The following is a 12,953-nucleotide window of genomic DNA, read 5'->3' as shown; positions in this document are numbered from 1 at the left end:
ACACCTTTATTTCCCTTTTTTGTGTCTTTCACATATGACCCTTGACTTTCTGAGTTTGGCTTATTTTGCTTTACATAATGTTCTCAAGTTCCATCCATTTCTTGCAAATGACAATTTATTGTTTATGACTGAATAAAACTTCATTATGTGTATATATACCACATTTTCTTCATTGACTTATGAATACTTAGGCTGGTTTCATTGTTTGTTTGTTGTGAATTGTGCTGCTATAAACATGGGTATGCATGTATCGCTGTAGTAAGATGACCTGAATTCTTTAGGATAGATACTGAGGAGTGGTATAGCTGGGTCCTATATGGTGGTTCCATTCCTAGTATGGAGTAACCTCTATACTGATTTCCACAGTGGTTGTATTAATATACAATCCCACCAACAGCGTAAAAGTGTTTCTTTTTTTTTCCACATCCTCTCCAGCGCTTACTGTTGTTTGTGTGGATGGTTGCCATTTTGACTGGTGTGAGATGAAATCTCAGTGCAGATTTTGATTTGCATTTCTCTAATCGCTAACGATGTTGAACATTTTTTCATATACTTGTTGGCCATTTGTAGCTCTTCTTTGAGAAGTGTCTGTCTAGTTCATTTGCCCATTTATTAATTGGTTTATTTGTTATTTTTAAATATTTTTTTTCAGTTGTAGATAGACACAATATCTTTATTTTATGTATTTATTTTTATGTGATGCTGAAGCTTGAACCCAGTGCCTCACATATGCTAGGAAAGTGCTCTATAACTTAGCTACAACCCCAGCCCCTGGGTTACTTGTGTTTTTAGTGTTAAGCTTTTTGAGTTCTTTATATATTCTGGAAATATGTTATTTCTTTGTCATAGAGTAGCTAGCAAAGATTTTCTCCCATTTATAGGTTTTCTCTTCACATTCTTAATTGTTTCCTTTGTGGTACTGAAGCTTTTTATTTGATGCCAACCCATTTATTAAGTCTTGGTATTATTTCCTTAACTTTAGGGGTCCTATTAAGGAATTTGTTGCCTGTGCCTGAATATTGAAGTGTTGAACCTTCATTTCTATGTAAGAGTTGCACAGTTTCTGACTTTCTGAATTTGGCTTATTTTGCTTTAGATAATTCCTACTAGGTTTTTGATCCATTTAGAGTTGACTTTTGCACAGGGTGAGAGATAAAGGTCTAGTCTCATTCTTCTACATATGGATAACCAGTTTCCCAGCACTATTTGTTAAAAAGGCTGTCTTTTCTCCAATGTGTATTTTTTGGGCACTTTTGTAAAGGATCATTTGAGTATATCTCTGCAGGTTTGTCTCTGTGTCTTCTCTTCTGTACCAGTGTTCTGTGAGCTCAGTTTGGAGCATTTAACCTAACCTATCTGTAAAATGAGGGATCCTAATGTGACCTTTAGGGTAAGGAGGTGGCAGTGTGGGAGTGGAGGTGGAGATCTTGGTTTGCTGATTTCTTTCTTTTTCTTTAATTTTTTTTTTTTTTTAGAGAGAGAGAGAGAGAGAGAGAGGAGAGAGAGAGAAAGAGAGAGAGAGAGAGAGAGGAGAGAGAGAGAATTTTAATATTTATATTTTAGTTTTCGGCAGACACAGCATCTTTGTTTGTATGTGGTGCTGAGGATTGAACCCGGGCCGCACGCATGCCAGACGAGCGCGCTACGGCTTGAGCCACATCCCCAACTCATGATTTGCTGATTTCTATGCTGTGATCATTCTTGCCACTTTGTAAAATTACCAGGGTGAGGTCACTGGCACAGACTTGGAAAAAATGCACAGCAGACACTTATAGACTATATCCACCAAACAGATACAGTAAAAAATAACCTAAAGAGCATAGATGATATTAAAATGTAAGTAGAGTGATGAGTTTATAGTATTTATTACCTTTGCTTTTAATATAATTTGCTTCACTATAAGTTTTTATAATTTAATTTTTTCTAATGGCTACATTTAACACCAGCTCACAGATATTCTGAAAGTTTATAGTTATTATAATCTGGTTCAAGCTGGTGACAGCACATGACCCTTGTGCGGGATTTTTCTGGGAGAAAATGCTTTGTAAACTGCAAAGAATTTAGGATTATTATTACATCCAAGACTTGAAGATGGATATTTTATTAATTTGACTCTATCTTAGATTAAATGAATTTTAAAACTGATACATTAAAAACATGGAAATTGTATGTTTATGGAGTACCATATGACATTTTAATACATGTGTACATTATGTCATGTTTAAATAAAGGTAGATAAATATATCTACCTCTTCAAACGTTTATCCTTTCTATATTGTTGTCTTGAACATATTTATTAGAAATATTATTTTAATTACTCATGATTTGGATTTTCTCTTAGAGAATTGCTTTTCTTGAAATTTTGTAAAGTTAAAATCACCATGCCATGAATGGATTATCAGAATTTAATGTATATGTCAAAATCTGTCACTGTGTTAGTTTGAGATTAAGTTTATTTTGCAAATTCAGAAATTCCTCCATGTAGTTTTATGTGAATGTGGTGGCTGTTTGATCAAGCACTTCAGAAAGTTCTTTGAGATGCTCTCCCCTTGTGATGCAGGATCTACTCAATGATGCGGACATGTGCCGGAAAAAGATGCAGGCGGCGTCCACTCTCATCGATGGGCTAAGTGGAGAAAAAGTCCGATGGACCCAACAAAGTAGAGAGTTCAAAGCTCAGATTAATAGGTATGAATTTTGGTTTCTGTTGTAATCGCCCTCCTTCTCAGTCAGCCTTCCCTCCAAACCTCCCTCTTGTGACATTAAAGAACATAAAGCCATTTCCATGGGGAAGTGAGTTTCTCCTGCATGTCCACTTGCCCACCTCTCAATCCCTCTATCTAAGGAAGTGCTTAGAGCTGGGGTCACACACGCTTAGTAGAGAATGGAGAAAATCCCGTGAAAGACTGGGAATCTCGGCTGTGGTCTGGCAATGCGGGCGCAACTGATGTGTTGGGATTTGTCAGAACAATCTAGATACTGGTGCTTTCTAAATGCAAAGGTTTCTTGTGCTGGTGTCTGCTGGGGTCCTCAGAAAACTTGAAGAGAGGGAACGAAAAGGGGGAGGGAAATGGCAAAAGAAACAAATAAATAAGAAGCAGCAAAAATAGTTTAATTTAAGTGTGGTGATGAGCAGGACTATGACACGGAATAGCAAGAAGGTGCTTTCCACCAGGAGCCGAGGCTTTGCACCTGAGGCTTCAGTAGGGGGGGCTCCGCTTTCTTGCTCTCTGAACCACCCAAAATGTGTCCCCACTCACCCCCACCTTTTTTTGGTCTGGTCTCTCCATGCCTGGCAGGTGCAAAGAAGGCCCCCACTTGATAACAAAACCAAACTGCCCTGTGGCTTTCCCAGCCACCAAATGGAAAAGGTTAAATGTGGACTGGGGATGTGGCTCAGCGGAGAGCTTTTGCCTAACATGTGCGAGGCCCTGGGTTCGATCCTCAGCACCACATAAAAAAAAAATAAAATAAAATAAAGGTATTGTGTCCAACTATAACTAAAAAAATTTAAAAAGAAAAAAAAAGTTTAAATGTGTTAGGTGACTCACTTTGGGGAGGGACCTTTTGTGTTTTTTTTTCTTAACAGACTTGTGGGTGACATTCTGCTGTGCACAGGCTTCCTGTCCTACCTTGGTCCATTCAATCAGATATTTAGGAACTATTTGCTTAAAGAACAATGGGAGATAGAGTTGAGATCACGGAAAATTCCTTTCACTGAAAACCTGAATCTTATTTCAATGTTGGTGGACCCTCCAACTGTAAGTTGTACCTTCCTTAACCTGTTTTAATTTCTGCCTCATTTTATTTCTTAATAAGAAATCGAGGCCGGCCTGATTTTTTCCTTCTCTGTTCCATTGAAAAGATTGCTTTGAAGATGCTTAGGAGTGAAAAGGAAGATTTTCCTCGTGGCACAGGATTTCTTTAGCATTTTGAGAAATTTGCTTTTCGATTAAAAACGGAAGTGCTCTGTAAACCAAAAGATGGTTGTGAGCAGCAGGCTCACCAGGACTGAGCTCTTCTCATCATTCATGGTGCTCCGCTGAAGTCACACTCTCCTTCAAATGTGTTGGGCAAATGCAGGCATTATCTGGACCATAAGAGCAGGCATTGACCTTTTTATCAATTCGCCATCTATTTTAGTGTCCGATAGCGTAACACCATAGCGTGCTCTGGGATCACTGAGTAATAGTGTGTCCTATTCACTGACCCTCCTGGTTAGGGTTTTGATTCCATTCTCAGTATAACTTGCAGAGCTCCAGTGGTAATAAATGCTTTCCAGGCAATTTGTATTCATGAGTTGCATTTCTGATTTGCAAATATTCTCTCCAGTTGCTGCTTCCCTAGAGGATGCGTTGCTATTAATTTCATGTTATCTGTATTTAAAAGTTAAAAAATAATCATCTTCAATTCAAACAATGTTGAATTCACCCTTAGAGGGAATAGATTCTGTGTTGGAGAAGCACTGGGCCCTGAGGAAGCAAGGTGGGCCAGGATGGTCTTTATTAACTTTGCATCCTGGAAATCCTGGGGCAATTTAATGAGGGCAGAGGCTGGTTGGTTCAGTGGGTCTCTTGTGATTTCATTGATGACATGGAGAGAGACTGGCAACCCCCTCTAAATTTGGAGAAGGATATATTCACAAAAGTGTCATTGAAACTCCTACCAACACATCTCATCTAATTTCCCTCCAGCTATATAAGCACCACACCCCATGTGAGCAGAACCAAAGGGCAGGAAGGAGACGTATCAGGGGCTTATTATTCCTCAGGGCTTATGTCTTCTGACAGCTCTTTACATTCATTATCTTCTCTAATTCCAAATCAGATATAGTAGGTACTCAAGTTTATAATGTTTCCTCTAAAGTACGGAAAGGCATTATAAAAGTATATATCTAGTTTGGGTCATTCAAGATTCATTAGGTTACAAATTCATTTTTTAAAGTTAATATTATTGGGTTCATACAAGTTTGTTTTTTCTAGCTACCAGTTGCATAGTCTCAAAAGAAAACAAATGTCCAAATTAAAAATTTTTTGCGGGCTGGGGATGTGGCTCAAGCGGTAGCACACTCGCCTGGCATGCATGGGGCGCTGGGTTCGATCCTCAGCACCACATAAAATAAAGATGTTGTGTCCACCAAAAACTAAAAAATAAATATTAAAAAATTCTCTCTTTAAATTTTTTTTTGCATTATAGAACTAATAACTATAAATGAAAACCTTCTTTTCATTTAATGAAGACATTTTGGTTCTCCTTGGAATGATCATATCCATTTCCTGTTATTTAGATTGGTGAGTGGGGGCTTCAGGGTCTACCAGGAGATGATCTCTCAATTCAGAATGGCATTATTGTGACAAAGGCCACCAGATATCCACTTCTCATAGATCCACAAACTCAAGGCAAAACTTGGATTAAATCAAAGGAAAAAGAAAATGATTTACAGGTATGTAGCATTTGGTGCATGGGAAATTATAAAGTTTCCCCAAAATTTCAATAGACTCTGCCAGTCATAAAGTTGCCATCTGTGTTAGTTAGCTTTCTGTTACTATAATAAATATCTGAGATAATCATCTTATAAAAAGACAAGAATATTTGGGCTCACAGTTTTGGGGGTTTCAGTTCATGATTAATTGGCACCATTGCTTTTGAGCCTGTGGTGAGGCAGAACATCATAGTGGCAAAGCTGGTCACCTCATGACCAGATGTAAAAGAGAGGAAGAGGAAGGGGTTGGGGTCCCAATCTCGCTATCAAGGACACACCCCCAGTGGCTGGAAGACCTCCCAGTAGACCTTACCTCTTAAAAGTTTTCACCAAGCTGGATGTGGTGACACATAAAATCCCAGTGGCTTGGGAGGCTGAATCAATACCATCATGAGTTCAAAGCCAGCCTTGGCAACTTATTGAAGCCCTGAACAACTCAGTGAGAACCCATCTCTTAAAAAAAAAGTTTCCACTATCTTCCATTTGTGCCAAGCTGGGGACCAAGCTTTTAACACATAGGACTTCGGGGGCCACTCCAGATCCAAAGTCTATAGCATCGTCTCTGATAATTGGTTGCTAATTTACATTCTTGAGTTTATAACAGCAACTTGGGGCAGCAGCTCTGGTTAAATTCTCTTTTGGGCTCTCTCTTGATCTCCTCTCTCTCTCCATTCATTTCTCTGACTCTATTGCTTTTGCCAATGTTGAATGTGGCTTTTCCCCTCCCTCCATACCTTGGGTTTGGGCTTATAGAAAAGTGATTCCTCAACTCGAGGCCATTCTTGCCAACCTAGCTCAGGTGCTTGGTACTATGTAGAATACTGAGTCCAGCGTGGGCTTTGGAGTCTAATGTAGGGTTAATTTGAAGTAACGATAGACGGGGACAGGGTTACATTGCTGACATCCTTGGGGATCTTGTATCTTTCAGTTCAGCTAGTGATATGAGCTATTCCATGTTTGCTAGCCACTGTCCCCAGAGTTCTAAGCCTTCTACCTATGTAGTTTTACTTCCACTGTTTCTACTCATCAGAATGTCTTTCTCCACCCCACTGGTCACTTAACTGATAGCTCAATTAAAATTTTTAATGTCCCTGAAGGCCTCCACCCAACACTACCTTCCTGAAGACTTTTCTGGGACTCCAGCTAAGTGCAGCCTGTCCCAAATCCTCACCACGTTTTGTTTGTACTTCTGCTGTGGACTTAGAGTCTGTCTTCAATTATTGTTTTTTTCACCTTTGCCTCTTTTATTTCTGTTATACCATAAACTTCTTGCTAGTCAGGTTTATGGTTTTACCCATCTTTACATTTTCTGCACAGCTCTTTATACAGAGTAAGAATTCCAATATTTATTGAATTCAAGTGGATTAATCAAAGTGTGTCATCATCATAGGGGTGTAGACATCAGGAAAATCATGTGTCTGTCTTGATAAATGTGGGGGAAAAAAACCCTCAATACTCATTTGTGATAAAACTGTCGGTAAACTAAGACTAGCAGGGATCTTCTCTAATCAGATAAAGAGTTTCTACAAAAGCCTATAACAAACATCATATTTAATAGTGAAATATTGGAAGAGTACCTCTGAGATCCGGGCTTTCCAGGCAAGTGGACACTGCTTGGTGCTCAGGAGCATACCCAGGTCTCCCGCCTCCTGACTACTCCAGAACACCAGGACCCAGAGAAATCCCAGGATGGACGAGAGAGTGTAAATGGAAGCAGTGTGTGTGTGTGTGTGTGTGTGTGTGTGTGTGTGTGTGTGCAGAAGCTTAGCAAAGTGGTGTCATCTGTTTCCACGGAGCTTTGTGGGAACCACGTTCCCAGGAGTGGACCTACAGGTTCACCTGCATAACCCTGCACCTAGTTTCCTGGGTCCAGTTGTAATTGTCCCTGGCTCCACTGCCTTTCACTCCCCTGGATGCTGATCTCGCTGCTCATTATCTTTAGCTCAAATGGTGCCCCAGTGTTATTTGGCTGTGAATACCACTGCGTTTCCTGACCATAGCTTGGTCTCTGCTCCAGCCTTACATTCATTGATAGCCTTTGGGTCATGTCCTGGCTGATGTACTGGGCTCCCAGACCGTCTTGTGGATGTAACAGAAGTGTGTCTGAGACTTACTTATTTCAACAGCCATTTCCTGCTGGGATGTAAGCAGGTTAACCATGTTTTCCTTATTCAGAAAACACAAGTTACTAAGTATGTGGATAACCACGTGCCCAAACACGGAGAAATGAAAAACACAGCATGTTTGGGTCCAGTGCTGCCCTCTATCTTGGCAGCTTTGCCAAGGTCACTTTCAGCGCCACCTCCAGGCCTGCTCTGACTTCACCAAGTGTCTCCATGAGGACTTCATTGGCCACCTTATTTGTGCAGATGACACAGCTCTGGAGTGGCTGTCCATAGTGCCTCTATACAGGAAAATCCAGTGGATTAAACTTAAAACTGGAACTTCAAGATATTATTTCAAGTTTGTGAAGATACTGAAGGTGGTTAAATATAACCCTAAATAAACTATTAGAAAATTATTGTCTTTGCTTGGGAAGGAAATTGCAAAAATAGAGTTTATCTCCCGGGAGATAGAACAAGACAACAGTGAATTTAGTCATATTGGATCCTTATTTGTTTAAAGTTCTTTGTTTAGCTGGGTTCAGTGACGCACCCCTAATCCCATTTATTTGAGAGGCTGAGGCAGGAAGATTGCAAGTTTGAGGCCAGCCTCAGCAACTTAGTGAGGTCAAAATAAAAAATAAAAAGGGCTAGGGATGGAGTTCAGTGGTTAAGTGCCCCTGGGTTCAATCCCCAGTACAAAAACCAAAAACCAAAACCAAAAACAAAACAGCTCTTTGTTAAGCTTCATTTACCTTAATCAACTCATAGTGAGATCTTTAGAGCATATAATTTGTATAAAGAAAACTATCAATTAGGGGAAACAACTTCTTTTACGTGCAGGATTTTTTAAAATGTTATTTCCTTTTTCATCAAAACAGAACAAAAGCAGTCTTATTTCATTGCTCATTTCTACCTCCCCCCTCCTCTCTTTTTCATAGCAATTGATGTCTGTCAGCTCTGCTCTCCTAACCACTCTCTGTCCCAGTGGATCTTTCTTGTGTTAGGGTCCACACCTACAGTAGCATAAAAGGGACAGTTCATCTGAGAGGACAGAATGTAAGGATAGGGGAATCCAGAGGAGCCCTGGGGAATCCTCACAGGCAGGGAGAAGGATCATAGCAGAAGCAAGAGTTCAAAGCCAAGCAGCTGATGCAGGCATCAACCAGCCCAGCGGGTCTGTTTTTAACTAAAAACAAACATTGGTCTGAAAATGAGGAATCCTGCAAGGATTCAACATTGGCAAAAGCAATAGACCCAGAGAAATGAATGGGGAGAGAGAGAGAGATCAAGAGAGAGATCAAAAGAGAATTTAACCAGAGCTGCTGCCCCAAGTTGCTGTTATAAACTCAAGAATGTAAATTAGCAACCAATTATCAGAGATGATGCTATAGACTTTGGATCTGGAGTGGCCCCCAAAGCCCTGTGTGTTAAAAGCTTGGTCCCTAGCTTGGCACAATTGGAAGATAGTGGAAACTTTTTTTTTTTAAGTGATAGGTTCTCACTGAGTTGTTCAGGGCTTCGCTAAGTTGCCAAGGCTGACTTTGAACTCAAAAAATAAAAGGATAGAGAAAGTGAATTTGTAATCTTTTAGGTTGACTTTTTGAAGAGTATCCTAGTCTTTCCCACTAGGAGAAAAACTACGTGGGTGGAGGTTGGTTTCATCAATGACATTTCTAATGTTCTTATGTTTAATTTTTTATCACTTATTCATTTTGAAGGAGTCCTGGGAAGATAAATAAATGTCAGTAATATGCTTTTCTGTAGTGATTATAACTATGCAAGTTTGAAAAGATCACTCCTTGAGTCCTTCTTTTCTGTCTGTCAGGAGCAGAGCTCTGACATGCCACATGAGGAATGTAACGTGAATCTCCTCTTTTGATCAGAGAGACTTTGTTACACCTGCAGGGCTTTTCAAAGTCATGACTTGCCAATTTTTGAAAATTGATTTTTGCTTCTTTCTTTTATTTTTAGAAGCAGGCTTCCTGTACTGTCCTTCAAATTCCCAGTCACCAGCCCAACAATCTCTTGGTCTCCATGTAGGAATGGGCACATTCTTTGTAACATTCACAGGCTAATGAACCCCACTTCTAGGTGACGTCTCTGAATCATAAATATTTCCGCACACACTTGGAGGACAGCCTCTCCTTGGGTCGGCCCCTTCTCATCGAGGACATTCGTGAAGAGCTGGACCCAGCCTTGGACAATGTCTTAGAAAAGAACTTCATTAAATCCGGCACCACTTTTAAGGTGAGCTTTTGTAAAAGAATGAAAGAAAAGAACAATGGTGACATCTACTTCTCTTTTTGAGCATAGCAGTAAAAACAGTTTCTTCCAGGTGATAGTATTTGATACGTTGGAAAAAAATTATTTCCAAACTGATATTTGGTGTTTCCTTTTATCTATTTTTTATTTTTAAGCATAAAGTGCTTATTTTATTTTTCCTTCACAGTGTTAGCTATTATTCTATATTTCTTTTTTCCTAACTTCTAATTAACAAATAATAATTGTATATATGGGGTAGAATGTATTATACATTTCAAAATTGCTAAAGTAGATCTTTTTAAAAAATTAAATTTATTTTTTAACTCATAAAAACATAAAAGCTCTATATAATATTGGGTGCCACGTAATGCTTTGATTCCTTTTTTATAGTATATAAAACAAAGTAACATTAGGGAACCACATTGTCTGGTTTTAATAATTATGCTAGTGTTACACAGAAAAAGTACATGTATTCTTAGCAACTCTGAGAAAGTTGATTTTGCAAACTATATGCATATTTATATAAGAAAATATGAATTTCCTCACTGGATAAAATAGTATTTTCATAAAGCCTATAGATATTGCTCTGTTCTTTTTTCTTTTTATTAACTTTTCTTCTAAACTCATTGACTTTGCTGGAAGCTATGGAATACTGTTCCCAATTGTTGATGGTAACATGAATTGTTTTCAATATAATTGTTTATTTTTTAATTGACGTCATTCTCTTCCTTTAGGGTAGGTTTTATTTCTTGATGAATAACAACATTTCTGGTGGAGTGTTTTCCTCTTTGGATGACTTTATTTCCTGAGTATAAGTGAACCATAAAGAATGCATTTTTTTCATTAAACAAAGATTTATTTAGAAAATTTTTCTTCATAATGTGAATTCATTCCTATGCCATATTTTTAAAATTAATTCAGCAAAATTTATGGAGCATCCAATATATACTTAAGCCTGCAAGAGTTTATGGGGTGTATTGAATAAAACTCAGTGTTCTGAAGACGTAGCATCATCTCCTATGAGATTAAGAAATAGAATTTCTCTTTTTCAGATAAAGGAGCTAAGAATAAAATTTTAGTGATTCATTTGGCTATTGTGGACTCATCTACAATTTTGAACTGCATTTTAAAAAGTTTAATTGACAAATAAAATAAAGATCTTATATATTCAAAATGTACAATGTGAGATTTTGATATACCTATATATTATGTAATGATTATCACAATCAAATTAATTAACACACTCATCACCACCCATGCTGTCCCTTAGATATCCAGAACTTGTTCATCTTACAAATGAAAGTTGTACCCTTTGACTAACACCTCCCCTTCCTACCTCCAGCCCCAGGTAACCAGTGTTGGATTCTCTGCTTCTAAGAATTCAGACTTGTTCAGATTCCACATATAGATGAGATCACACTGTAATTGTCTTTCTGTATCTGATTTATTTCATATGTCTTGTTTAACATGCCAAAGGAGGATATAGAATCTCCATTCCTGAAGATCTTTTTAAAGACCCTAGATTCTTATTTGCAGTTTTGAAGGTAGGGTACCTGAGGATGTGATGGTAGCCTTAGGATATGCAGGATGAGGATTAATTGAAACTTAAGACATTTAAAAATGGTACCAATATCCACTTGATTTTTTTATATAGCAAAACCCAGTTGTTTTTCAATATACTGCAAATAGTAGTATTTAAGATATATATTTTCTTTCTGGAAAAAAAGAGTTGGCATTTTTCCTTTGCACATTATGTTAACTTTCTATTGTCAAATATTCTTGAGATATGAGTATAGAATGCAAAAAGAAGTAATACTTTGGATGAATATAGCAAAGTTCCATAGTAGGAAATAATTTCCTCAGCTAGGGGGAAAATAGCATCTCCTGTACTTTGAACAATTGATGAGAGTAATAAATACTGAAAATGTCAAGTCAAATCCTAGATGCATCTGAGTTTTCCTTTACCCACCATTTGTTTTGGATAAATTTCTCATTTGCCTGGTATTATGGCTAAAAATATCTTCAGGAAGGTCCACAGATCTAAATTGTTCTAAATGGAATAGGCTTTATTATTTAAGAACAATGATTAAAATTTCACATCTTTCTTTCGCAATTCATTCCAGTTGTACAACCCTGACCTTTGCTAAAGTCTTTCCTAAATTGACCCCAAATCTCTTGTCCTGCTCTTAAACTGTTCTTAATTTTATATTTGAATATATATATAGGTGAAAGTGGGTGATAAGGAGTGTGATGTCATGGATTCATTCAAACTGTATATTACCACGAAATTACCAAACCCTGCCTTTACCCCCGAGATCAACGCTAAGACATCAGTGATTGACTTCACTGTTACCATGAAAGGACTGGAGAATCAGTTATTGAGGAGAGTAATTCTAACCGAGAAACAGGTAATCACACTCAAGGGAAAGAACTTCTACTTATAATAAGTTATAATAAATGCTTAAAATGTATTGAGAAATCACTAAGTATATGGAAGACAACCATATTTACCCTTGTTAACATGAAGAAATATTTCTTTGGCAGTATCAATTTCTATGAAGAAATCCTGTAACTCATTTCTTCTTTAGCACCACACACACACACACACACACACACACACACACACACCCCTACTCTGATTGGAAACCTTTGAGTATATTGACTTACATATCTGTAGCCTTATGGATTGTCCTGATTTCACATGAAAAATTTACTGAAAACCATAATCCTGGAGATAAAATAAATTGACCTATTGCCCTGGCTTGCTAAATACCACTGTGATAGTTTGAATTACTATGATCTCCATTATTTAATGATATAAGGAACCATACCTTTATTTTAATTAAATGAAATTTACACAAAAGCAGAGATATTAAGTATGGCTGAGGGTTCTAATGAAGCAAAGAACAACTTAGGATTAGAAGATTTTTTTTAAGAGACAGATACAAGATTAAACCAATTATTAAGATAATGCTCGGAAAACATTAAATTTTATGCATAAAATATTTGCACAAAATATATTTGCATATATTGAATATATTTGCATAAAACATGAGAAAGTTTCTATTTGCTTCAGTATAATTAATTTTGGTATTCAAGATTCA

General features: G+C 37.7%; 1 protein-coding gene across 1 annotated transcript in view; it reads left to right on the top strand.

Annotated features, from left to right (window-relative positions):
- The window catches only part of Dnah8 (dynein axonemal heavy chain 8), a 275,799-nt gene that overhangs the window by 175,152 nt on the left and 87,694 nt on the right, over nt 1-12,953 (top strand). The window contains exons 68-72 of the mRNA XM_076860182.1: nt 2,561-2,688; nt 3,590-3,761; nt 5,288-5,443; nt 9,679-9,834; nt 12,075-12,257. Coding sequence (XP_076716297.1) covers nt 2,561-2,688; nt 3,590-3,761; nt 5,288-5,443; nt 9,679-9,834; nt 12,075-12,257 — 795 coding nt within the window. The remainder of the gene's footprint in view (nt 1-2,560; nt 2,689-3,589; nt 3,762-5,287; nt 5,444-9,678; nt 9,835-12,074; nt 12,258-12,953) is intronic.

The sequence above is a fragment of the Callospermophilus lateralis genome, chromosome 6, assembly GCF_048772815.1.
Source record: "Callospermophilus lateralis isolate mCalLat2 chromosome 6, mCalLat2.hap1, whole genome shotgun sequence".
Classification (NCBI taxonomy): domain Eukaryota; kingdom Metazoa; phylum Chordata; class Mammalia; order Rodentia; family Sciuridae; genus Callospermophilus; species Callospermophilus lateralis.
The sequence above is the reverse complement of the archived record's forward strand: the minus strand, read 5'-3'. Positions and strand labels throughout refer to the sequence as shown.